We start from the raw sequence: 27579 nt of genomic DNA, 5'->3' as shown, positions 1-27579 counted from the left end.
TGCGGGGGTATATATGTGTTTGAGAAAGAAAGAGAGCAAAACCAGAGAAAATCTTATAACGAGAAATGCAAAGAGACTGAAACAATTAACTTGTGTTGATGGCGTATAATATGGCTTCATAGGAGTTCGATGTAAACTATATAAATGTACGTCTCGATGGCGCCACTTTCAGTTCACCAAAATTGCAGCTAATTACTTTCGACCCCCGAAGGATTGGCTTAACGGTCACTGATCGACTCCAATAGGATACGTTACCATACCTTAATAACCATGGTGGCATTGACCTCATAAATCATTTACTTAGACGATTGTTAAAGCATGATTTGTTTTGGGTTTTACAATCTAGCGTTGAGTCGAAGACTTGATAGACTCTCAAGGTTTAATCAGTAGGAGGAAGAAGTACAGAGTACTTTCAAGGAATATTAGTTGTGTGAAGATGCTTTCCTGGTAACCGAATGTGTTTTACATGTGCCTGCTATTTCATTAATTGGTTGGAGTTTGAATGTCTATCTAATCGTGTACGAACAGATAACAGCTGCTTTTCAGACAAGGCGGTATACATTCTCAAATACCCCGGTGACATTAAAGCGAACTATATAGTCATCATGTTTATGTAAATATTATTTAATCATACCCAATATCATAATACGAGCAATTTTTTTTTTAAACCAATGAATGATTTATTGTTATTTTGAGATCTTCCTGGAGTAATGGTAAATCATTACTATTGTTTCTACATTTTTGTATTTCAGATGGAAAACTTTACATCAATCGTAACGGATGGGACAAATGAAGAAAACACCGATGGGGATGCGTGGCCTGGTTATGCCCACCTGTTGGCCGGCTCTTTTCTGACCCTGGTTTTCATCATATCCATAATCGGTAACAGTGTCGTACTCTTTCTTTTCGCCTGGGATCGCCACTTACGAACTCCTACCAACATGTTCCTTCTCTCACTTACCATCAGTGATTGGCTCGTAACAGTCGTGGGGATTCCTTTTGTGACGGCATCCATATATGCACACCGTTGGCTCTTCGCCCACGTGGGTTGTATATCGTGAGTATAATATGTTACCATTCTTATTTCCACAATATAAATGGCAATGGCGTGGGTTTATAATCACAAGAGTTTGGGCCTAACTGGCAGGGGGTCTCATTCGTTAATTCACCAAGTTGACTTTACCCCCCCCCCCCCCAATCCATTTTAGCTACGTATGTTAACCACCATGTAAATTATAATAAATTGTAATAAATAAAACTATAAATCTAAAATCCGATTCAAAAGATTGACATGAGCATACTTTCTATTAGCTACATGAACGTTCAGTTTTTCATGGGTGCAAATATATAAACTTACATTTTAGTGTCGGCTTATTAATAAACAGAGTTGTTATGGCAGTTAATAATGCATGAGAGGTAGTATCTAAATAGGACCCTTCAAAGGAAATATAAGAATGTATAATCATGTATATATCAAGGAAAACAATTAATGATCTTTCCACGACTTTCGTGTTTTCCATCATACCAACTTTAATGCAAATGTTTCACTCTGAAATAGAAGCTTTATCAAAAAGGTGACGTACTTTACAGACAAAGTACAAACTCCTTTTGAGTCAATTACGAATGTGAAATGTAAATGGTTACCAAAGGGAATTGAGGCTAGTATATAAAGATTTTGAGAGAAAAAATACTTCGTTTCCTTTGAAAAGAACGAGAAACTTTGCTGATACAGTCAAATTAATTCTTGTGCATAAAATTGAGAACGAGTCAAGAATAAAGATCGAAACATTTTGCATGAATGCCGTATTAAGCATGAAATTTCAGTTACTAAGCAATTGAAAGTATAGAAGCATCACCAGTACTCCTACATTAAAGGTAGCAATCACCCAAAACAAAATTGTCCACAGTTAGTATGTGGGAGGTAATATCCACAACACTTGACCTACTCACGGAGTGAATCCAAAGCCGACTTGATTTCCTTGTTCAAGTGTTTTCTTATCCTTATTTTTACTTTTAGTCCTATACGTATGCACCCGTAGAATGCCGGGTGATGTTTATGGAGTGGACTTTATATGCAGACCGGTTGCAACAACCTTGTTTAAAGTGTAATCCAATTTCGTCATCTTACTCCATCCAAGGATAGCTCACTCGTCCTAGGCAAGGTCTTGTGTTACAAATGAAGTGAAATGTAACGGTTGCTAGGCAACGAACTTTTTCCGTAGTCGGGATTGAAAGATTTAGGTGACTTAATCTAATCATTGTTAAGCGAAACGTGCTTTAATGTTGTTTCACTCTCGGATTCTCTTTTTATTAGTGGCATGATGCGTTAGCATTCGATATGATGAATGCTGAATCAGTTTATATTGTTTGATTGTTTGTTTGTAATATACAAACTAAGTACATGTAGGCCTATATTATTAACATAAGTCAAAGAACATTTATAATCATATTATTATATAAAGCAATTAAATCAATCATACCTTTCAACAACAAAACGTAGTTGACAATCATTCCAAAATATATAAAATGCAAGAGACCGCCATTTTAAGCTAGAGCTTGAACGTGATGGCGGCCTCCGGAAAGGACCTAGATGAGCGATCAAACTTATAATATTCATGCATATAGTCGGAAAGAAATTAATTATAACAGCCAAATAGGGAAGGAAATCATGTTTAAGGCATCAAATGAAAGGTGTTAAGCTTAAACGTGTAGTATATAAGGATACGTCTCTGCGAAACGTATTATTTATATTCATAAATATGTGCAAGGAGCAGTTGCATACGCCAGTGTGTGTGCGAGTGCTCGCATTTGGAGCGCTTATTAAATTATGATTTGAATGCTGACAATAATTTACGCTTCATGGTAGCCTTCAGAAAATATATCGTAGTCCATGATTTAACCGTAATTAAAGAGAAGGTTGGGTTCTGGGAAGAGGTGAAAATTAATTTGTGAAAAGACTTATCTTAAAGCTATCTAAAAATGTTTCCCTTACTTTATAAAGTATCATATAATGAAAACAATAATGAACATCGGAAATGTCACTTCGGTCTCTGCTTGGTCAAATTCGAACGGGCTGTTGATTTGGCTCACTCCTCGTACTAAAATATTTGATGTAATGGTAACGTAGATATGAGACAAAATCAATTGGCCTTTAACATTAGCAAACACGTACGTTGCCATGGTTTCGCTCTTATTTCCACAAATTGATACTTCACATGAAAGTGTATCTTTTGTTTGTATTGATGATATTAATGTTATATTCCATATCGAAAGAAACAACATGCTATGCTGAACCCGGTCACTTGTAGTAGTAACACTCCCATGACATTCAAAATCAATTTTTCAATTTCTATTATCAGCGGAATCGCTTTAATGGAGTCCAATATGTAAGTGCAACACAGGGTCAAATGTATGCATTGATGTTCAAACGACATCAGCAAAACAAATCTTATAATTCCAACGCATAGTAGTACCACTCCCATGACATTCAAATATTTCAATTTTCATTATCAGAGGAATCGCTTTAATTAGGTCCAATATGTTAGTGCAACACAGGGTCAAATGTCTGCAGCGATGTTCAAACGACATGTCACCATGAAAACAGAGGATTTAAGAATGGAATTAAGTTTCTCCCCCCCCCCCCCCCCCCCCCCCCATTTCAAAATCAGGCTGTACTGAGATTGGGAAAATGATGTCCAAACTTCCTGATTTTGTTTGTCTCTGTCTCTGTGTCTCTCTCCCTTTCTCTCTCTCTCTCTCTCTTTTTCTCTCTCTCTCTCATCACGACCCGGAACACCCGTACAGCTTCCACACCCACCAACTTATTATTATTATTTGTCTCTCACTCACTCCCATCCTCTCGCTCTCTTTTTTTCCTTTGATACAATTTCTGTTATTTATGCATTTTTATCTCTCTCTCTCTCTCTCTCTCTCTCTCTCTCTCTCTATACGTCTGGCTGTATCTCTCTCCCTCTCTCTCTCTCTCTCTCTCTCTCTCATCACGACCCGGAACTTTCGTACAGCTTCCACACCCACCAACTTATTATTATTATTTGTCTCTCACTCCCTTCCTCTCGCTCTCTTTCTTTCCTTTGATACAATTTCTGTTATTTATGCATTTTTATCTCTCTCTCTCTCTCTCTCTCTCTCTCTATCAATCTGGCTGTCTGTCTCTCTCTCTCTCTCTCTCTCTCTGTCTCTCCCTGTCTCTGCCCGACTGTATGTCTGTCTCTCTCTCTCTCTCTCTCTCTCTCTCTCTCTATCCGTCTGGCTGTCTCTCTCTCTCTCTCTCTCTCTCTCTGTCTCTCCCTGTCTCTGCCCGACTGTATGTCTGTCTGTCTGTCTGTCTCTCTGTCTCTCTCTTTCTCTCTCTCTCTAGTGCTCTATCCCCCCTCTCTCTCTCTCTCTCTCTCTCTCTCTCCTTCTTTCCTTTAATACAATTTCTGTTATTTATGCATGTTTGTATGCATGTTTGGATTCGTTGTTTTTGCAGCCATCCGGTAGACGTCACAATGAATGATGCAATTTATCTCACTGTAAGTCATGAATTGACTTGTCTAGCCATAAGTGTTTTACATGAAATGGATGCACTTTATCATCAACTACAAGTGCAATGATACCGAGTGTTTTCTGCTGTTTTCAAGTTTATTTCTACCTCGTGTATTCCCCTTCCTTCTCTCTACCGACTACCTTCATCTGGACACAAAGCACTAGCTATAAACAAAAATCATAGCTAATTGTGATTTTTTTTTTTTTTTTTTTTTTTGTCATGGGTTTTTATGGAAACGTATGGAATTTGTTAGGATCTAGAGAATTTAAATTTCAAACGACCTGAAACAAGAATAGACAATTCAAAGTCAAAAAAGACTTTTTGAAATAAGAAATCAACCTCACTCTGTTTTAAGTCTGGTCATTGAAGATTGAAAACTCTCATTGTTATAATAAAAGTTACAATTGATATCAACTCTTTGTAAGACGGGGCCCAGAAGTGAAATGAGGCTCCTAGCTTCTACGTCTCATATTGACGAGTATAGAAGGCAATAAAACACCTCTAATGTAATTATTCACTCGGAAAATGTTCAATATTTTACTGGTATTATCGAAAAAGGAGGGTGCCCTCTTTACATAGTTTTATGACCAACCTAACGTAGTTAAAAGGCCCTAAAATATATGTTTCATAATTTATATCCAATCAACTTTCTGCTAGTGTTCCTGTGTTGTTTTGAAATCATATTAGGATTCTGATGATCTTGTAGACTGCAGTAAATGAAGACCCCCAAAACGGGTTTTAATGTCGAAAGTGGTTGAAGTCAGCATGTTTTCCCTTGTAGAATTTGATATTCATTTTCTTTGATCTGTTCCACCAAAGAAATCGTTTTGTTTTCTTCCCCAATGTAAAAAGACATAAAAAAGCGGTTACTTGCTGCCCGAAGCTTATAAACTAGAATATGTGCTTGGATTTTATATCTGAATCTATTTTAGGGGAGACTCTAGAATCAAATTTGAAAGGTAAAAAAATGAGTAGTTACATTATTTCTACGAAAATGAAAAATATTTCTCACAACATATTAAATCACCAACAGTTCTCATTGCATTCGTCATTAGACGATCAAGGATAATTCACGCGTCATAGATTTGATGTTTATCAAGCATATTTAGGTTTCAGTCAATGAATAGTTGATTGAGAATTGAATTTGGGTTGATTTCCGGGAAAATTATGTTCATGCTCGTAAAGGTAAACAGCCAAGACAAACCCTTAGGGATGGAGTCATTTTGTTCACTATTTTGTCTGCGTCCCAGTTTCAGAATAACAGTTGAAACATGGAAAAAGACTGACGCCATAATAGATACATGTTGTAAATAACATTATATTTTTCTCGGAATTTCATCTAAAGTTCCTTTTTTTCTATTATGGCATCAGTCTTTTTCCATGTTTCAACTGTTATTAATTATTAGATTGACATTTAATGCCTACAGACCCCCCCCCCCCCTCTCACTCCCAAATATCAAAATACATGTTTTAGATTCATAATGGTCATTGTCATTGGATTACATTATATCCAAATTGTGTATGTTTTATCCATATTTGATACGTCTTTTATTCGATTTGATATTTTGAGAAAGTTGCCTATAAAAGGCCTTAAACGTACTGTACTTGCACTTCGCCAATAACAAAGGCCAAGATAAATCTTTATCTCACCCACTGGGCAAGTATCAGAATCACAGAAACGTAGAGCATGCAGCAGAAGTGAGAGCAAGACGCCCTCACACACAGCCTGGCGGAAAACATCGGAATCGATGGCTAGCGCCGATAAACCCAACAACAACAACAACAACAAGTGTGTTACGACTGAATTGTTCAATTATAAATGTATAAATGATAGATTCCGTATGTTGAAGAATGATGATGTTGGTGTAGGTGGTAGTATTGACTATGGTGATGATGATGATAATAGTGGTGGTGGTGGTAATGACGACGAAGATCATTCTGAATAAACATTCTTTTTATTTCTTAATTGCGCCTTTCGTCAGTTGTCATCAAAACATAGTACAGTAAAAACAAAAAGGAATAAAGTTAATGGAATGCGGATGTCTTTAAATGTTTTGAACATATTCTTTAATTTGCATTGTATTGTATTTATTTTCCGTCAATTAAAAACAAAATATAGACATTTACAATTATAATATAAAGACAAACTAAAACGAGGAAGACGGAGGGATGACCTACTCAGAGTTGTTAGCATAAAACGCTGTTTTAAGGAGGGTTCCCTATAGACATAAAAGACATTTAAATATATGGTACCAACGGTGTCGATTTGTATCCGCGGTTGGGGGGGGGGGATGATAGGTGCCAAAATATTTTCGGCAATGGATCAAAGCAACCAAGAGGTAGAAGCAGGCGCGGATCCAGGATTTCTTAGGAGGGGGTAGGTCCAAATTTGAAATTATGCGAGCCAAATATTGGTACGTAATGGTGTCACCGACAGTGGCAAAAACGTTTTTTTTTTTTTTTTTTTTTTTGGGGGGGGGGTAGAAAAAAAACTCTCCATCACCCACTCTTACATGCAGGCTCCACTGCATGTTTCTCGGCGGGGGTTCAGGGGGCGGAGCCCCCGGAAGCTCAGGGGTTTGGGGCAATAAATTACGGTCAGATGAGCATATTTTGATACCTTATTTGTGACACTGGCAGGACACAAATTGGTGTTGGGTCCAGGGGCATAGCCCCCAGTAGCTTAGAGGTTGTATACATTAAATTATCGTCAGAAGAGCATAATTTTATACCTTATTTGTGACACTGGCAGGTCACGAATTGGCGTGGGGTCTAGGGGGCGGAGCCCCGGAAGCTCAGGGGTTTTGGTCAATAAATTACGGTCAGATGAGCATATTTTGATACCTTATTTGTGACACTGGCCGGACACTTGGCGTGAGCTCCTGGGGGCCGAGACCACAGAAGCTCAGAGGTTGTAAGCAGGGGCGTAGACAACGGGGGGGGGGGGGGGTGAGGGGGATGCATCCCCCCACCTCACAAGGTGGGGGGATGGCATGTACACTCATCCCCCCCCCCCAGGTTTTGGGGAATGATATTTTCTTACTTAATAAGTCATAATGATGATAATAATAGTAATAATAATAATGATAACAATTATAATATTAATAATAATAATAATTATGATGATGATAATAATAATCCTCATCATTGTTGTAATTGTGTTTATTGTTAGCCGCATTCACACGGTGAAAGCCAATTCTAAAACAGAATAGAAAATGAATGTGATACAACATTATACATAATAATTCGTGACAGAGAGTACCATACTACTATCTTTATAACAAGTATTATTCAAACAAACATATATAATTATGTATAATCATGAATTGTTAAACTTCATGCTCCCACTATATGACTATTGTTACACTAATACTGATATCAGGACTATGGTATACATTAGTTTGTTGTTAAGCTTGCAGCAGCTACATCTTTTCTGTATTGTTAACTATTTATTTATTTTTGTTTTATTTAAGATGCACTTTGTTTTGTATTCATTTAAAGTATGTTGATTGATGCATGAAGACATAAGTTTGAAATGTTTAAAGAAGTTTGTTTCATGTAAAGCGCAGTGTGAATTTACCCTGTCTTGAAATGCGAGATAAAAGGAACCTATTAGTATTAGCATTATTATTTGTATCAGTATTATTTTTTATTTGTATTATTATTATTATTATTATTATTATTATTATTATTATTATTATTATTATTATTATTATTATTATTATTATCATTATTATTATTATTATTATTACTATTACTATTATAAGACTGAGATCAAATAGAAGTAAATAATGCCCTAATTTGAAACGATGCAATGCCGTTATGGTTCCGATTTCTTCACAAACTTACAAAGCAGTATTGTTACTCCATGGATCATAGTGATACTGTTTATGTTTTTTGTATCTGTATGTTAATGAGCCGCCAGCCAATATCCATCTATGGATACTATGCCTGTTTCTTTGAGGTAAAAAAAAGCATAGTATGTACGTATTCATTATGCTTTATAATGAACAGACATATTGTTCAAAGTTTAATCGTTATTTGTTTGTTGTTTATGTGTTCTATTCACAAATGGCCACAGAGGCTGTTTTCATTCATAACCACATACCCCTATCAAGACAACAAAGACTATACCTGCGTGTATACAGTTGACATTGGTTTTTTTTCTGAAGAGGTGTAACAGCAAAATTCACAGAGATAAATAAATACGTAGTGTGGTTCTATATGCAATACTATGTGTCAGTCCATTCTGTATGCGTATGCCACGGTGTGTAGATCTTGTCGATGTATGTCTGTCCATTCAAGGCGTAGTATGTGCGCGTGAGTATGTGTGTGTGTGCGTGCACGCTTGTGTGTGTTATTTTACCTCATTAAGTATGCATCAGATTGCACGATTTCAAGTTCAAAATTGCAAAAGCTCCCTACCGTGGGAAGGGGGACACCCCCCTCCCACACCCTCCCCCCGCTCGGTCGCTTCGCGCCCTCACTAGCGTTGGCAGCCCAGTCATCCCCCCAGGTGTACGAACCTGTCTACGCCACTGGTTGTAAGCATTAAATTACCATCAGATGAGCATCCAACCGTTCGCCTTAGGGCCCTAGGTGGGGTCCAGAGCCCCCGGAAGCTCAGGGGTTTTAAGGCATTTAATCACGGTCAGATGAGCAAACAAACATTTGGGCACCGGAAATTGGAAAATTACGTCGTCAGATATTTCGTTCAGGGGCTTGGGGGGGGGGAAGGAAAACTTTTTTGTTGCTTTCTTTTCAAGAGGCACTAGATCCATGTGTGTAACTTAAGAAAGAAATATTTGTTTTCCCGATTTTGTTCAGGTGTCTATGAAAAATTGTTATTAAAAGATGCATGTGCTCATAATTTCTCTCGTAATTTAGGTTAATAATTTTGTTCAAGGTAAATAGAGGAACTTATATCATTATCTCCATTTGCTATCTAAAGATTTTGGTCCTTTCGGAAAAAAGCTCTTCAAATGTTTTACATGTAGAGATATAAATAAACAAAGAAATGGATGAAATCAATATAACAAAATCAGAATCAGGGAACAAACTGAAAGTTTCGTCTCCTACATATTGCCATTTGGACAAAACCGTCTTTCTCTTCAATGATACAATATTTTATTACTTTATTTGCATTATATAAAAAAACGCATCATCAACCCCACATAGTCATAGCTTTAAAAATCACTTCAGATTGATCTGGCAAAAAGTCATGTGATATTCTTGTCCCATATACGGTTGTCTTATTTACTTCGTTTTCTATTTTTATATGTATGTATTATGAAAATGAGATAGAAAAATGTGTATATTGATGGTCATCTTGCGAGTAATAACCATTAACTACTCTCATCGGGCTCTCATCATTAATTTTTCTCTTCATTTTTTGTTGTAATGGTGAATTATTGGGGGGATGATTGTACAGGCCACCCCCCCCCCCCCACCTGAAATATTGGGGGGGGGGGGGAATATCCCCCCATCCCCCGGGATCGACACCCATGTATGGTACAGGAATGAGGACAACTTATCCCCCAAAAAGAACTTTAATAATGACAAAGCGAATCGGAGTAAAACAAGAAAAAGGAGAGAAATATTTACAAAATATTCAAGAGAAAAATCTAAACAAGTAAATATAAAAAGAATATTAAAAAAATAGCTTACATAATAATAGGGTATCTAAACAGGTACAAGAAGTCTGGAATAATATTGTTTAAATTCTTTCTAAATGTGTTATTGATGGTTGGAAAGTATGCTATGCCTTAGAAAACAGACTGAGGGACTCTAGGTTCCTCTCTCACCTATCCCATGTGCCTCACACGCATGCATTCAAGCCGATATATCCAATTCTGTGGCATAATGACCTAAAGCTCTAATGTACGATGAAAGTAATTATAAACAAGCTTACCTTGAATTATTCCAGGGAGAATAATGTTGTCAGAAAGATGAATATTTATTTGAGACTGTATTATGATGTGTTAAAAATGTATTCCCTTGCCCAATCAAGGATGGGTACATACATAGGTAAGCGGTGATGATTCTTGCAGCCAAGAAACACTTCATTCATAACGAAGTAGAAGAAGGAGGCCACTTGTTAGAAAAATGGGATAAGGGTGGGTAGGGATTTAGCAGATAACATGGTATTGTTAACATACACATTAATGTGACGCCAGATAAATGTAGCTTCATATTGAGGTTATATTTTAGCATTGCAGGTCATTCTTTATCGAGATTAAGTAATATCACAAGATATTTTGTTCATATTTCCGTCTTCAGAGGTAGCTTGTTAATTAATTATACAATGCGGAAACATTTACAACATTAAAAGTATTTAGCAAATGAATATTAACACATTGAACAACAATAATAACGTCAAAGCCCCTATTAAGTGTTGGGAGCCCAACAAAATTGATGGCAAAATTTCTCATAATGGGAAAGAATACAAAATTCAGGTTTTCTGCGGACAACAGAAATCCTAAATTATGTATTCTTTTATCAAAGTTTTTTTTGGGGAAATCTTTGCAGAATTGTGTCTTAAAAGACATCCTCTTTCATATTATGATACAATTTAAGTGAAATTTTGCCACCAGTTTTGGGCGAATTATGGGCTCCCAACACTTTAAAGGGCCTTAAAAAGGATTTGAACACGTAATTCATAAACATTGATTTTACATTTTAAAAAAGAAAGAGGTGTAGTAATCAGTTAAAATGTTGAAAAGCATTTGATAATATGATTTTATTCAACTGCATTTCGTTTTTAAAAACATGCCATATCGAAAAAGTATATTACTTTTTCCCTTGAAAGTAGTTTACCATAATTATATACATTTTATATGTTGCTTATTGTGCTTATCCAATGACTATATTTATATCTTTTGTATTTGGACTATAAGAATCTATATTAAGAATCAAGTGCTCTTCAATTAATAGTAATGGTGGTTTGAAGTTACAGTGATTAAATCCATCAATGCGGTAACAAAACAGTATTACCTTCAGGGCATTTTTGAGGATGCAAAACGATAGAATCGTTTGTTCACGTTTTGTTAGAATGGCCTATTATAGGTTTTATTATCACAAGATAAACTGATCAGTTTACATTTTGTAACGCTCCTTCTTTTTTTTCTTTGGCAGATATGCATTCATCATGACGTTCCTTGGTCTCAACTCGTTAATGTCCCATGCTGTGATCGCTGTCGATCGATATCTTGTCATCACAAAACCACATTTCGGTAAATTCAAAAATCAATGTTCAAATGAATGTGATAAAATTAGTGAGGACTGAACTTAAATACCAAAAACGTTTTAATGAAATACTTTCTGCGTTATTTATGTGCTAAATAGTAATCTAATGTTATGGCTGTAGAATGTAAAAACTTTTATTTCACTGTTAAAGCCAAGAAATTCAAGTAAGAAAAAATAGCAAAGCTACATAATACAAAGATGACGAAATACTGTTGAAAAAACAAACAAGAAACGATGAATGAAGTATCAAGAATACTTTTTGTGTCCCTCAATGTAAGAGGAATAAGAGACAAGACTAAAAGAGGCAAAATATTTCGCTGGATTAATGATCAAAAATGTCATATCGCATTTTTACAAGAATCATTTGTAACAAAAGATCTGGAATCAATAATAAAATCAGAGTGGAACGGAGCATGTTACTTCAATAATGGAACAAATCATTCAAAAGGAGTCGTGATTCTAATACACAACCGATTATTTAGTTCACTGATATCAGTAAAAGCTTTCACACGAGGAGACGGAAGAATTCTTGCATTACAGTTTTGCTTGTATGGTAAATCATACTTTTGTATTAATATATATGCACCAACAAAGAGTACGCTGAAAGAAAAGTTTTTTAAAACTTTAAAAATATGGTCAAATAAGTACAAGAACCATAATGATGTGCTTCTTGTAGGTGGTGATTTTAATTGTGTCCAAAACCGAAAATTAGATACTAGGGGTATTTCACACATAAATATACGTAAGCGTAATCTTTCATGTTTTCAACATTTGTTCAATTTGATTGATGTATGGAGAAAGCAAAATCCAGATAAAAGACAGTTTACATGGAGACAGGTTTCTTTAAAGATGTTTTCAAGATTAGACTATTGGCTTGTTCCAGCTGATTTTATGCACAGGGTTTACTCAACCGATATCAGACCTGCATTAAAGTGTGACCACAATGCTGTTTCACTTACGATTAAGGTTCATGAACAGAAGCGTGGGAAAGGTATTTGGAAACTAAACTGCTCTCTGCTTGAGGACGAGACATATAGAACAAATGTCACAGATGTTATTCGAAAACTAAAACTTGAATATAGACACTTAGATTTGCAACAAAAATGGGAACTTTGTAAAATAAAGATAAAGGAATTTAGTATGAAATATGCAATAGATGTGAATAAAAAGAAAAAATGTTACATTGTTAATTTAGAAAAAGAATTAAGAGATCTATGTGAAAATGAATGTAACCTATCTGTAGAGGATAACGATAGAATGAAGAAACTAAAAAATAATATTGACAAATGGTATACATATCAATGTAGAGGTGCTTTTGTACGTTCAAGGGAGAAATGGTTAGAAAAGGGTGAAAAATCAAATAGATATTTCTTGCAACTCGAAAAGAGAAGGGGCCAGAAAAAAGAAATAGACTCTTTAGAAGTTAATGGGAAAATTCAGAAAGATAATATTTTAAAGCACATACATAGTTATTATACGAATTTGTATTCAATCGATGATCATCAATATAGCTCTCACGACGTGTTTACAAACATAGATATTCATTCATTGTGCGAAGAAGAAGCAGACAGCTGCGAAGGTTTACTTACTGAAGCAGAATGTTGGAACTCATTAAAAGGCATGAATAATAATAAATCGCCAGGCAGTGATGGCCTAACAGTGGAATTCTATAAATGTTTCTGGTCAGAGATAAAAGACCTGGTGTTGGAAAGTCTGAATACGGGATTTTGTAATGGGGAGTTGTCATGGTCACAAAAACAATCTGTTCTTACTCTTATGTATAAAAAAGGTCCTAAGACGCGCCTTGGCAACTGGCGGCCAATATCATTACTCAATGTCGATTACAAAATCGCTGCTCGTGCCTTGTCACATAGACTGAAGCGTGTAATAAATACTATAGTATCGGTCGATCAGTCGGGTTTTATGAAAGGAAGGTCAGCTACTGAAAACGTACGTCTTATACAAGATATAATAGACTATTGTGAGTCAGAACATGTTCCGGGTATTATTATGTTTATCGATTTCAAACAAGCTTTTGACAATGTTAATCATTCTTTTCTTTTTAAAACGTTGGAAATATTTGGGTTCAAAGATACATATATAAAATGGATTCGCACACTATATCACAATGCATGTGGTAGTGTTATGAATTATGGATGGCTCTCAGAAAATTTCACAATTGAGAAAGGTGTAAGGCAAGGATGCCCACTATCAGCATTGTTATTTATTATTACTGCAGAAATCTTAGCGTTAAAGGTGAATCAAAATAAAGATATTAAAGGTATACAAGTTCTAGATAAAAATCATGAAGGACTTGAAACAGAAATTAAAATTGCACAATATGCAGACGACACGGTAATGACACTCAGTTCACTTGCGTCAGTGAGACATGCAATGGACGAAATAAAAAAAATTGGCAGATATGCTGGTATTTTGGTGAATTGGGATAAATCGAAAATAATGCAGCTTTCACAAAGATGTGATGCAAATGAAATTGAAGGATTGGCTTTTTCAAACGATCCATTTAAATTTCTTGGGATTTATGTAGGGATGAATATAAAAGAAGTAGAAACACTAAATTGGGAAGAAAAAATTGACAAGATTAAAAGAATTTTAGATTTGTGGAAAATGCGTCATCTGACGTACTACGGGAAAATCACAGTTATAAAGATGCTAGCTGCATCACAAATAGTATATGTGGCTACTGCTGTTCCAGCACCCAAGGATGCCATCAAAAGAATTAATAAGTTATTATACTCCTTTTTGTGGCGCTCAAAAACAGAAAAAATAAGAAGAAATATTTGTATTAATGATGTTACAAGTGGGGGGTTGGGAATGATTGATCTGGAAGCTAGAGTTAGTGCATTGCGTCTTTCATGGATAATGAAATATTTGAACTGTCAAAATACCTCATGGAAAACATTGTTTTCCTATTGGATTGACAAGGTTGGGGGAATACCCTTAAGTTTAGAATTTAACTGTCACAAGAAAGACATGGAAAAATTATGTAAAACAGCAAATTTGCCATATTTTTACTTTGATTTGCTTTGTACATGGTCTGAACTAAAATATGTAAATATTGAGGGGACGAATAACATAATGAGAACGATACTATGGAATAATAGTAATATTAAAATAAGGAACCGAATGCTTCATTTTAAGGTGTGGGAGAGAGGAGGAATAAAAAGAGTACACCATGTTCTTAATGACGGTCGATGGAAAAACTCTGACGAAACTGCCCAAAGATATGGGTTACCCAAAATGTTATTTGCTTTTAAGTTTGCTATGTTGAAAAAGGCTTTCCCCTTGGTATGGTTGCGTAAATCACAAGATGTAGAACGTGATGAAGTAATTGATTTACAGACCATTGAGATTTCGACAGGGGATATGATAGATTTGTCAAAACTTAATACGAAAATAATATATTCACTGATTGTGCAAAAAAATAAGAAAAAACCATATATTTTAAACGCATGGCAACAACGACTACACTTACATGCGGATTTTAATTGGTCATCTGTTCTACAGTTTAAATTTCATGTTGTACGGAATAATAAAATCAGAGAATTTAACTTTAAACTTTTGCATATGATTTTACCATCACGATACAATTTATGCAAATGGAAGATCTTAGATTATAATACATGTGAGATATGTAATACGCTAGAAACCACTAAGCATATGATGTTGGAGTGTGAAAACGTAAGATTGTTTTGGAGAATTGTTTCAGGTGTAATCTTCAATTTATGTGGTCTAAATATTCAGATGACTGAACAAATTTTAATACTTGGTTATGAAGTTGAAAACTCAATTTGTCATTTAGTAAATTTAATAATAAATTTTGCTGAGTATGTAATATATAGAAACCACATAAAGAATTTACAATCATTTAATAGAACACATGCGAGAACTCTATATCGTAGTCTTAAATATGAGTTGACATTTTATTTGAACTGTAAAAGTATTAAAAGAGAAAATAACAATATGGTACAGAAATTAATTGAGATGCTGTAGACAACGAAAACAGATGTACTCATGAACAAACTAATGGGACGTTGCAATATTTTATTTGTTTATGATTGTATATGAGTTGAATTTGTTTATTTGAAGGAAAAGAAACAAAAAGGAATGTCAATTTGAATAATAAAGTTCCTCTGATTGAGGTTAAAGAGAAAAAAAAAAATTTCACTGTTAAACACTGAACAATACCTCAATTTCAAAAGATCTCGGAGAGCTTATCACGGGGATGAAACGCTGTAATTATATGTTTATACTCGATATATCCCTGTGTATTATTATGCGTACATCGGTTTAAATATTCCTCTCTCTCTCTCTCTCTCTCTCCTCTCTCTCTCTCTCTCTCTCTCTCTCTCTCTCTCTCTCTCTCTCTCTCTCTCTCTCTCTCTCTATGCAGGCATCGTGGTGACGTACCCCAAGGCCTTCTTGATGATCTCCATACCGTGGGTGTTCTCATTCGCCTGGGCCGTGTTTCCACTAGCCGGTTGGGGTGAATTCACCTATGAAGGAACAGGTGCTTGGTGCAGTGTGAAATGGGATAGTGATCAACCTCAGATCATGTCTTACGTACTCGCGATGATGTTCTTAACGTTCATATCCAGTATCGTGATCATGATGTACTGCTACATCTGTATCTTTCTCACGACGAGGAGAATGCCACGATGGGCTACGTCCAACAGCATCAAGACACATGAGAGGAATAGAAGAAGAAGGTGAACTCTTTAATATTATGACATGTCCATTCGAAATGATGCACAGATCTAGTGCGTGGGACGAGGTGCAGGCACGTAGTCACGGGGGGGGGGGGGGGTGGGGGCACGTGCCCCTAAAATTTCCAAGATCGGTTGAACTTTTTTAGACCCCTTTTTTTTTACCTCGATCGATTACATGTATGTGCCCCCCCCCCCCCCCTCCAAAAAAAAAAAAAAAACAAAAAACATCGAACTCTGGCTACGTGCCTGACGAGGTGCACTCGCTAAAGCGAAATAGACTCTGTCGAGAAAGTTTCTCAAGGTCATTAGGACAAAGCCCGGCGCATCTCACACTATCGGGTGCTCCGAACTGCACATTGTTTTATCAAAGGGCTAGATATTCTATAATAACAAGTGTGAACACAATTTTATTCCAATGTGGTGATAGTGAGAACCTTTCTTTCAAGGTGAGAAATGTCTAAATGGATACTTCTCATGACCCAACACGACTCATCTTGCTTATTTATTTCAAATAGAAACCATTGCATAAAATGTATGTCAGAAGGAAAAAGAAAAGATACGTGATACAATCACATTTACGCTGTGAAATCTAACTATGATTGATAACCTTGGTCTATTTCGTCATAAACAATATAAATACTTGTATATTAGCTAATAATACTCTACCTTGATCAAAAATAGATATTTCGTGAATGTAAGGCTATAATGACACAGCCTCGATTTACTCAGACCAATGGTTGGTTTGAAACACGAGATGGCGCCCTCATTTCGAACCCGATGCGCTTTTAAAGAGTGCGGATGGTTTTTTCAACCCCACGAATCGATAAGTTATGACACCAAATTGCACTTTCTGTGTTAGTGCCATAAACTTCTGTATTACACATGGATGAATTGTTTCTTCTTTTTTTTCCACTCAGCTTCCCGCCCCCCCCAAAAAAAAACAACAACAACAACACACACACAACAACAACAAAAGGAACAACAACGGCAGCAACAAGAACAACATCAAATGATCCCCATTATTGTTTTTTACGATTTCATTGATAAATGTCAGGCATTTACCCATTTCTGTTTGGACCATCGTGGCATAAAATGGACCTGCTCTGAAATCTTATAATAAAGAAAAATAAGTTATAGTGGGTCCTGAAATCGTATTTCAGAGAAATATTATCGGAATATGTTTTTTTCTGCCCTTCAAACTACCCCCGCTTTTCGCTAAAATGGTGTTCACCTGCATTTTAACCACAGATAAATTAGATAATTGTTTCCTGTCGCAATTACTTGACCGATTTTGTTATAATGGGTTTCTACTGTCATTTATCATCACAGAGAACAGAAGTTATTGAAGACCCTTATCGCCATCGCAATTGCTTTCCTGGTGGCCTGGTCACCGTATGCCATTACGTCAATGATTGTTGTCTTTGGTGGATCTGAACTGCTCTCGCTGACGGCCACTACTCTACCTTCTCTCTTCGCTAAGAGTAGTGTCATGATCAACCCAATCATCTATGCCGTCACCAGCAGAGTGTTCAGGAAGAGCCTCAAGAAGGTAACGATCAGAATGTTTAAAGCCCCACTGCACTACTTGCGCCCTTTATATAGCAATCAATGCCTAATCGGTGCATGTTGGTCCCCCATGATCCCCTTTCCCTTATGTTAATTGGAGCTGATTTGATGAGATAACCACCTGTCAGTGAACTTGCAGGGAGGTCTAATCCCTCCTGGCCGAACTAGTGCAGATGGGCTTTAAAGTGTTTCAACACTACGGTCTGTATTCTTTTCCACTCGTAACCCTGCCCCCTAAGCTACGCCGCCGAATCTTGACAAGTTTACAAGATGAAAACAGCCACCATAACAACAGCCTTTGATTGATTTATTATCCGATTTAGTGACTTAATATCAATATTGTATTCAAGGCTGTTATAAAAAATAGAAAAGTTTATTACCGTGACAGCAAAGTAAAGGGTACCAGCGTATCTTTGGAAAATTTGTCTAAAATGAAATATCAATGAATCTTGCAGTTATTTTGAATAACACTCTGAATATTAACCCAGCCTGTCTTCTGATGAGGACTTGCATAGTATTAGAATATGAAAGGATTAAAGATGTGTGTCATACAGGGGTTGTATAACAATATATATGCAATAGGGCCTACATATATTTGGGGTGCATGTATGATTTCACTTTTCGTTAGGGAACATTTCTGAATATATTCTAGTACAAAGCAAATGGGAGGGAAGCTCGCAAGATATGTGACAGAGTTGCCAAATTTTGTTTGATAGATCGCAAATTTAAAAAATCATAACTTTAGTATTTTAATCGGATTTTGCTCAACTTTTCACTGACATGTTGCTCTCATTTTTCTGCTTATATCGAAAGTAAATTAATATCAGGGTGAACTTCCCTTTAAGATGGGACCAGTAGGGTTTTACAAATGAATCAACTCAAACATTTAATTTATGAAATCCACATGAATGTCACATTTAAGGGTTTCGTCTAGAACAACATTTGGATGAAACAGATGAAAATACACCATGAATCATGACTAATTTACGAAGAAAACAAGAAAATACAATATCAATTCTTGTACTTAAAGTTCGTAAGCTCTTCACTTTGAGGGCCGACATGCGTTTACAAAAGGTCACGTGACTTCGTAACTGGACGCCTGATTTTCAACTCGATGCTCCAATGGCGTAAACAAATTTGAATTTAAAAGACATGGTAGCAAGAAGTACAAAAGCTCTTGGGTATATGTCAATATTCAGGAACAAAAAGAGTCCGAAAAAAGAACATGAAGAAGAAAAGAACAACAAGAACAACAACGACAATAACACCAATGACGCATACTGAAATTGGCATGGAAAAGGACCCATATATGGCTGGGGGGGGGGGGGGGGGGACACTGTTGGTATAGGAAGCGTAATCTTTACAAGACGGTTGTGTCAATGTTTTGATCGAGGGGGAGGGGGGGGGGGGCAGGGGCGTAAGCCAGATTTGTCCTGCAATGGGTAGTGACAATATCTAACATGTATGTCATTTAGAGACATACGCCTAGATACTTCGGTGGGAAGCACTTTATAAGCACCGCTTTATCATTATTATTATATTATTATTATGTTTTGTTTATCGTTTCAGATGCTGACTTCATTCTTCCCTGGGTGTATGACTTACATAATGACTGACAAAAGTCCTCCTAGTAGCTCCAGACCGATACAATTAGGCCTATGTAAGTATCATTTCTTATATTAAAGTGACTCGGTAACATTGTTGAAGGTTGATGAGAAAACTACGTAATTTTATTGTTGGATAAAATGTTACTTATTATATTCCTTCTATCGTACTAACCCTGTAATATACAAAAAATCCTGAACAAATTCTCAAACCACAAAGATATTAATTGTTTTCTTTGAAGGCGTCACTGTGCGAAATCCTCTAACCGTTAATTCTTCCCACCATTTCCCCATGAAAATAAGACATAAGACAGGCTTTAAAAAAACTTTCAACATGTCTGGAATGTTTTATAGAGCCAATTCATTGCGTTGTGACAATTTACTTTCAACTAAAACGTAATTAAATTGCAATAATATACTTGGGAGAAAGAATGAATCGATCAGATCAGATTTCCCCAATTTTTATCATTAATAATGGTCTGTTTTCACTCAAACTTTCAGATTATCTTCAATTGTACATCTAGCATTGAAATCATTACCATCGCACCATTTTCTCTCATCTAAACAATGTTACCTAGTCAGTAGTGTACCTAGTCCCTTTAAGCCGACCACAAACTATACGATCTCCCTGTGATCCGATTATCAAAAGCATGTGACACATGACAGTGTCCGTGCTCTTCATGCGATCGCACGGAAGCGAGTAGAGTCGCTTGAACAAAAACGGAATCTGTTTAGAAATTGAGCATTGATTTTATTCCGGTTTTGGGTCACATGATTCTCCTCGCTTCCTAGCTAAAGCACTACTGACCGGAAAAAGTCAGAATAGCAAAACACCGATGGATTTTTTAAAATATGTTTTTCCACTAATGTAAAAGGCAGAAGAAGAAAAAAAATCATTGCTTTTTAAAAATGGTGTTTTAGGCTGTGTAATTGACCTTTATACAGAGCTCATTCAATACGCGCAGGACCTTTGTTACGCGTAAGTTGCCATTATTTTGTTTGCGGCGGTTCACCGCGTCGGGACCGCGTCGGGACCGCGTCATTTCCGAACGAGCCTTTACAAACACTCATCAAATAAAGTGTTTGTGTATACTTGGTATATAGTTGTCTTGAGGTCGCAGCACCGTACATGTCTCTTAGTAGGTTACATGCCTCTCTTGTGATGTAAGGCGAAATGACAATCTCCTTTTGGTAATGGTTATAATATCTTCATTTTTCTTTCTCTTGTTGAATCACAGCAAGTGACAGCAAGCTGAAGAAAGACGACCAGACGAGTTCATGTCTTGTACCAGGTAACTATGAGATATGTGCGGCGGCCGTTCCAGTACCACCATCTGCTATCTTGCCCAAAGTCAACGTCGAACCAAGCGGTAACAGATTATCAGCAGCTATCGAAATGGAACGGTTAAACAAGCTGTTGCCAGGGAAACACGGGAAAGGACGCCCACCTTATTTCGGTAGACGCGCATCCGATATTGGCATACCCGAGACTGGATACAAGACAGTCGTGAAGGAGGTAACGCAACTTGACGAGGAGAGTCAGAACTGCGTGACAGCAGAGGGCGCTGTGGAGGTAATAGGGGATCGCGCCAAGCAGAATTCAGTCTCGACGGATAACTGTTCCTTAGAATTGAACCATATTATCGATGGAATCCACGGCAAGTATGCTGGAATAAAACAAGACGTGGATGATGAAGAAGAGGATACAAGTTGTGACCAAATTAAAGAAATTCCCGTGAAAGAACCAAAGAAATTGAGCAAGTTGGACAAGACTAGTTGCTCTGTTGTTTCTGCCGGAGGTAAAGAAGACAAAAGAAAGACAGCGATAGCGATAGACTATTACAGCTCTCAGAGCAGTGTTAACGCGGACAGTGGTGTTTTTGAAACGAGCCCAAATTGCAACACGGCAAAGAAATCACAAATTAGCGTGCAAAGGCAAATAGAAAATGAAATATAGCTGCTAGTGTAGCATTAAAAAGCCGATCAATTTACCAGAGTAAGGTGAACTGAAAATATATAAAAATGACCTATATGTTATATTTATACTATTATAAGGTAATGAAGAGCATTTGCATAAATAAGTATCAGCAGGAGAGACGGCCCCCAAAAATCTCTTTTGTGGCATGCATAATTGTTTTGCACCAGTTTGATAAGATGCCTTTTATTTTTGTGTCTTTTCTCAAACATTGAGCAGTGTCTAGCCTACAGGAAAGCTTGCCTGATCTTTGATTTAAATAACAATATGCCCTGGGGGCGTTTCACAAAACTTGTCATCAGTGACAAGTGATCGTTTTTGTTATAAGCTACTGAAATCCTTGCTTCTGATTGGTTATCAGCCGATTTGTCACTGATTTTTGCATTTGTCATTGAAAAAAAGCTTTGTGAAACGAGTCCCTGGACACTGATACTTATAGAGTTGTAATTCTATACCATAAAGTTTCAAGGAACCTCACAATGGGTTGTGGGATGCAAAAACGATATGACAGTTTTTAAACCGTTTATTAACAAAAATTCTATTATAAACCGCTTCATGAAGATTCTAGGCTTCGATCTGATAGAAGTCGAAGCTGCATGCCTAAAGCGCGCTACTTCTCTCTCTCTCCCTCCCTCTTTCGCTCTACTCTCTCTCTCTCTCTCTCTCTCTCTCTCTCCCCCTCCCCCCTCTCTCTCTCTCTCTCTTCTTCTGTTATTCTATTTCTTTTGCGACAACGGGGGCGGTCGTTCCCACTGCTACTGTTTTCAAATCACCTCTTCTAGAATGTTCGCAAAATTAATGCTTGTCACTATGTAAATAGGTTCATACAAATATTGACTGCTTTGAATGTTCGGGTTTCGGTTAAAACAGCTATAGCCCAATGTGATCTAGAAATTGCACTGTTTTAACCGTAACCCGAAAATACAGCAATCAACATGTCTTTTTATTTTATATCCCGTTCAAAATGTAATTTACGAATTTAAAAGAAATGCGCGTATCCACTGGCGCATCTATATTGCTTCCTTAAGTGTACTCGCTAGAAGACCTATGCCCAGTCGCGTATTTTTTATTTACACGCTAGCGAGGGGAATTTCTCGATTAATTCCAATGGAACCGCTCGCGAAGAGTCTAGACTAGTGCTATATAGTGTGAATTTACATCGAGGACAAAGTTTGCTTAAGTTTTTCTTGAAACACTGTCTTGAATGGTTATGGAATCTGTTCGTGTTTCTAATCTTCAAATATTAATATTATTCTGCATCAAATATAAAATATATAATATTTCTACTGTGGTATGTAAAGGCATGAACTTACGTTAATACATGTACAGTTCATACAAATATATCTTTTTTAAACCAAGAAGGTGCACCATGGTAATACATTTTAACAAACACATCAACATATTACCTAGACATCTCATCACAATAGCCATTGTAAAACCATATATTAATGATGTAAAATATAGATTGAAGCAATTCTAGTCCATTGGCTGTATCCTGAGTGTGATTTATATAATGGATTTTGAGTAATATTTGCATCTACCTGTAGTTGAAGAATAGATATAGTGCATAAACTAGAATATATGGAGATGTGTAGAAATCAAGTTGGAGCAATTGGAAGGAAGTAACGAGAAATATTAAAGCAAGAGAAACTGAGAGATGAGGAATGCAGGAAGTTATTGAAATTGAGAGATTACTCACGAGAGAGCCTTGCATTAATGAATCCTTTATATAATGTTGTCTTGAGAGGAAGTAGACGATTTTTTTTAAATTGGAGATTAGTGTGTAAGTATTAGAAAAACGGAAATAGAATTAATGAGGAACTTTAAAAAAAAAATCTTAAATCGAGATCAATACTTGTAATTAGACAGGGAATCTACAACTGGCATTTATGTGCGATGTCACACCAACGCGTAACGCATGTCACACCAACGCGTAACGCATGTCACACACAAAAAAAGGAGAAGAAAAGAGACAATAATGTAAAAGAGAAGAAGATAGAGGATAGAGGAAAAGGAGAGAGACAGAGAGAGAGGGAGAGAGAGAAAGAAAGAAAGAAAAAAAAAGGAAGAACCGGGGAAGAACATGAAACTTAAATTTACACTTAGGCCTACATATTACATTTCCGACTGAGTTGGCTTGACATAATATGTGCCTAAGAAGTCTGCGGACGAAAGTACAACAATACGAAAACAGAAGTTATATAAAATTTTCTTTAGGAGAGAAAGAGAAGTTATTTCTAGAATGAAATGAAAGGGGCTATGTGACTTTCAAGGGGGAAATTATAATTTATATCGCTCGTAACGACTATTTTGAATTTCCGATTTTTTTTTTATTCAAGAACTTCCTGGGGCTTCTCCCCAAGACTCCCGGCAAAGTCAAATTATTTATTTCTTGCTGTCTGCTGCCTCGAGATCACTGGAGCGAAGAAAGGTATCAATGTATAGCAAGAATTCCTATTCCGTGAAGGATTTATCCTTTTTATTATTAAAGACTCCCGGCAAAGGCTCTCCCCCCTGCACCCTATCCGTAAAGATAGAAGTGGTTCCCAAGACAACCTTTTGTTGTATAAAATTGGAGAGAGTGTGCGTTTTTTGTAGTTTAAGCTTCTAACAACCACTCCCTTGGACTTTTATTATTCACACGTCTTGCTGTCTGCTGCCTCGAGATCACTGGAGCGAAGAAAGGTAACAATTAATGTATAGCAAGAATCCCTATTCAGCGAAGGATTTTATCCTTTTTATGCAGATGCATTCTTCTACCATTCTTGACCAGAAGTGCGTTTCAAACTCAATGGCCCGAATTTACAAAGGAGGTTTGTCGACAAACCTTGGTTTTCGTGCGTCATAATTATGACGCGTTTCGACGCGTTTTTACAAACCAGGTTTGTAAAGGCTTTGTGAATTCGGGCCAATGTGGGCATCACCCCATTATCATTAGGGGCTTTTATATTTGCGTGGGCTGATACGTGTGACGTCCATTCAAGGCAGTGCATTAAAAAGGACGCCGATCGTAGCAATCCCCATTGTCTTTGTGCGAATCTAAAAGTCTCTAATATCAGTACAGTACGTACATAAAGGTTTAAAATACAGTCTATGCTCTCCGCGAGCGGTTTCATTGGAATTAATCGAGAAATTCCCCCTCACTAGCGTTTAAATAAAAAAAATACGCGCCCGGTCAATAGTTTTAGCTATGCTGCCCAGCAGTCAGTAGTGAATTTCATGCCTGCCATTTTTGACCTAGAAGCCTAGAATCGTGTGGTATATATATATATATATAGATTGTGATATATAATCATGATCGACTGTGATAGCGGTTTTATACTGAGTGTACAGAATTTGAAAAACGATATGAAATCCTCTTGACATATTTTTGGTTATTTGGGAAGAAACTTGTGTTGTTTCTTGAGATATTTTGTTAATAACATTATGTACAGTGTCAAAGAAATTTTATTTTCTAACAAAATAATACATAGCATAATATCATGCACTGACTGTATTTGACGTCATCTACACTTTGAACATTTGAACTATACATGCAAATATTATTATAATGAAAAGAAATGAAATAAAATAATGTGTAACTCGAGTTTTACTAAATTGAAAATCAAATATCGGTGACCCTCGGGTCTCTCCTTCCGGTGTAATTGATTAGAATGTACAGGTAAGCCTACTGTATACCTACATCACCATGCAAGCCGATTCATAGTTGTTTGTGTTAGTTATCAAGATGTATCATTACACACAATGGGCCTGGAGTCTACTGAATTAGTTGCCTCACCATGGTTATAAAGGGGAAACTTAGACTTTGGTCTACCTACCTTTATCTGAATTACGTGTACACCCCAATATTTATTTTAATCCTACGCTGGTTTGAAGGGTAATTCAACCCTTGTATTGACGTCATTGGTATGGTAGCAAAAAATAAGAGATATAGAATGACGAGAGTTTGAAATAAATCAGGTCAATAATAAGGGAAGTATGAATGTTTTGAAATATATAAGATCACTAAATCCATGCGAATATCAAATTGGTAATTTGGTCAATGGATTGAGACGTAGTAACGGGATATTTCTCCCGTTTGTCCGGCCGGCATACACAATTATCATTATTTTCTCTTGTCTCCTCAGTTCCTTCTCACTTGGGGCACGAATCAAACTATATTATGGGCAGCAATAGCATAATAGTATAGGTCCTCTAAAAAGAAAAGACCTTCCTGAATCATACATTTTGAAAAAAATTACACTTTAATCATTTTTTGTTTTGAAACGATTAAGAAAGTAGTCCGGCATTTCGTCATAGTGACATTGCCGATTCAGTCAACTTGGCTCGAAGTGCCCATATATAGTGATTACAACTTTCAAAACATGATGTCATTACTTTCTTACCTTTTCTCTGATTCGATTCAAACTTTCACCAATTTGCTTTTATGATTTTTCCTGCTTTCTTTTTGAGCAGTTGTATGCTAAAGTTGGATTTCCCTGTTAGTTTTATGAAGATTTGCTTATCCATGCGATACCCGATGTATAATTATTGTTTCCCTTGGTAATTTGTTTTAAATCACCATCAAGTAGTGTTGATAGCCTTGTGTGCCGTCTATTGACATTTCGAAAATGTGACTAAAATTATTGCGTAAGCGAACATGATTTCTATAGCGTTTGTGTAACTGAAATTGCCTTTCAGTTGAAGTCTTACAAAGTCTTTGTAATCTTGATTTTTTTAACCCACGAACGTAATCAAAATGTGTGTTTGTTTAAGTTTTCTTGCCGACATTAAGTGCCTGTCTAATTTTTGTTACAAATAAATAATATAAAGATATAGTACCGTCTACATTCTTCATGTAGAAAATCGTTTTTGATGACAGAACAGAACCACCACCAAGGTATAGACAATTCTATTGAATATTATAGACGCTTTCATTATAGGCGAATCTAATAGTCCTGAGAAAATCTCGAAATAATCTGGAGGTGTTGAATGGTTACCCGGTAGGTAGGATGTGAAAGCTAACAATATGAACATGACTGACAAAGAAAGCGGACAAAATATACAGTTCCTCAGGTAGACAAAGGAACATCCCTTCACTGCTATTATGTAGAAATGTGCAGAACAGGTGTCACATGCATATTCACCTTTTTACATAATAGCAGTGAAGGGATGTTCTTTTGTCTACCTGAGGAACTGTATATTTTGTCCGCTTTCTTTGTCAGTCATGTTCATAGTGTAATGCTTAGATTAGCAAGTGTGCGCTTGTAAAAATGGCGCCTGGTTGGAATGCTCCCCAGGGAGTGGAGAATGTGCATATATTGTGTGCGGGTAAGCCTGAATCTGATGACCGGGATAATGATATATATCTGTAAAGCGCTTTGAGAGGGCCTGTAGTCCTTAAAAGCGTTATATAAGTACTAGCTATTATTATTATTAAAACCAATTGCAACCCTAATTCAGTAGCCCTATATCTTTGTCGAAATCATTAGAGTCCGAAAAATACTTCGCGTCACTAAATACTCGTGCTATTTACAATGAACGATGCAACCTTTCATGTTGAATTAATATCAATATCTGTCAAGGATATGAGAATTGTGCACTATGCGAATAAATGCAATCAATGTTTATTAATGTTATTATATCAAATGTTTTTATGACGGTGTTTGGAATATCATATACATGTACTGGATCATTAAAAAATAATAAAATACTATACTGTATACGAAGGTTTCACAAAGTTATTGCCTTATTCTTTTATATTCTTATATGTTATGTCTTAGTTTGCCTAGTTAGTATTTAATTCCTTTATTATTTTTGCAATAGCAAAATATATCAAATAATTCATTTTAAAAGAAATGAATTTTTGCTTCTTTCTGATGGCTTTTGCGGTGACCGCCCATCTGTCCACCCCGATTAGATATCCATGTA

The 27579-nt window shown here is 36.4% G+C and overlaps 1 protein-coding gene across 1 annotated transcript; it reads left to right on the top strand.

The window, feature by feature from the left end:
• Positions 1–756: 756 nt before the first annotated feature.
• On the top strand, positions 757–21946 carry LOC100888012 (rhodopsin). Its single transcript, XM_030984003.1, has 6 exons — positions 757–1057; positions 11684–11781; positions 16209–16524; positions 17854–18073; positions 19660–19750; positions 20933–21946. The coding sequence occupies exons 1-6, from the start codon at positions 942–944 to the stop codon at positions 21649–21651; spliced, it is 1560 nt and encodes a 519-aa protein (XP_030839863.1). The 5' UTR covers positions 757–941; the 3' UTR covers positions 21652–21946.
• Positions 21947–27579: the final 5633 nt, after the last annotated feature.

The sequence above is a fragment of the Strongylocentrotus purpuratus genome, unplaced genomic scaffold (assembly GCF_000002235.5).
Source record: "Strongylocentrotus purpuratus isolate Spur 01 unplaced genomic scaffold, Spur_5.0 spur5_contig_832, whole genome shotgun sequence".
Taxonomy (NCBI): Eukaryota; Metazoa; Echinodermata; class Echinoidea; order Camarodonta; family Strongylocentrotidae; genus Strongylocentrotus; species Strongylocentrotus purpuratus.
The sequence above is the reverse complement of the archived record's forward strand: the minus strand, read 5'-3'. Positions and strand labels throughout refer to the sequence as shown.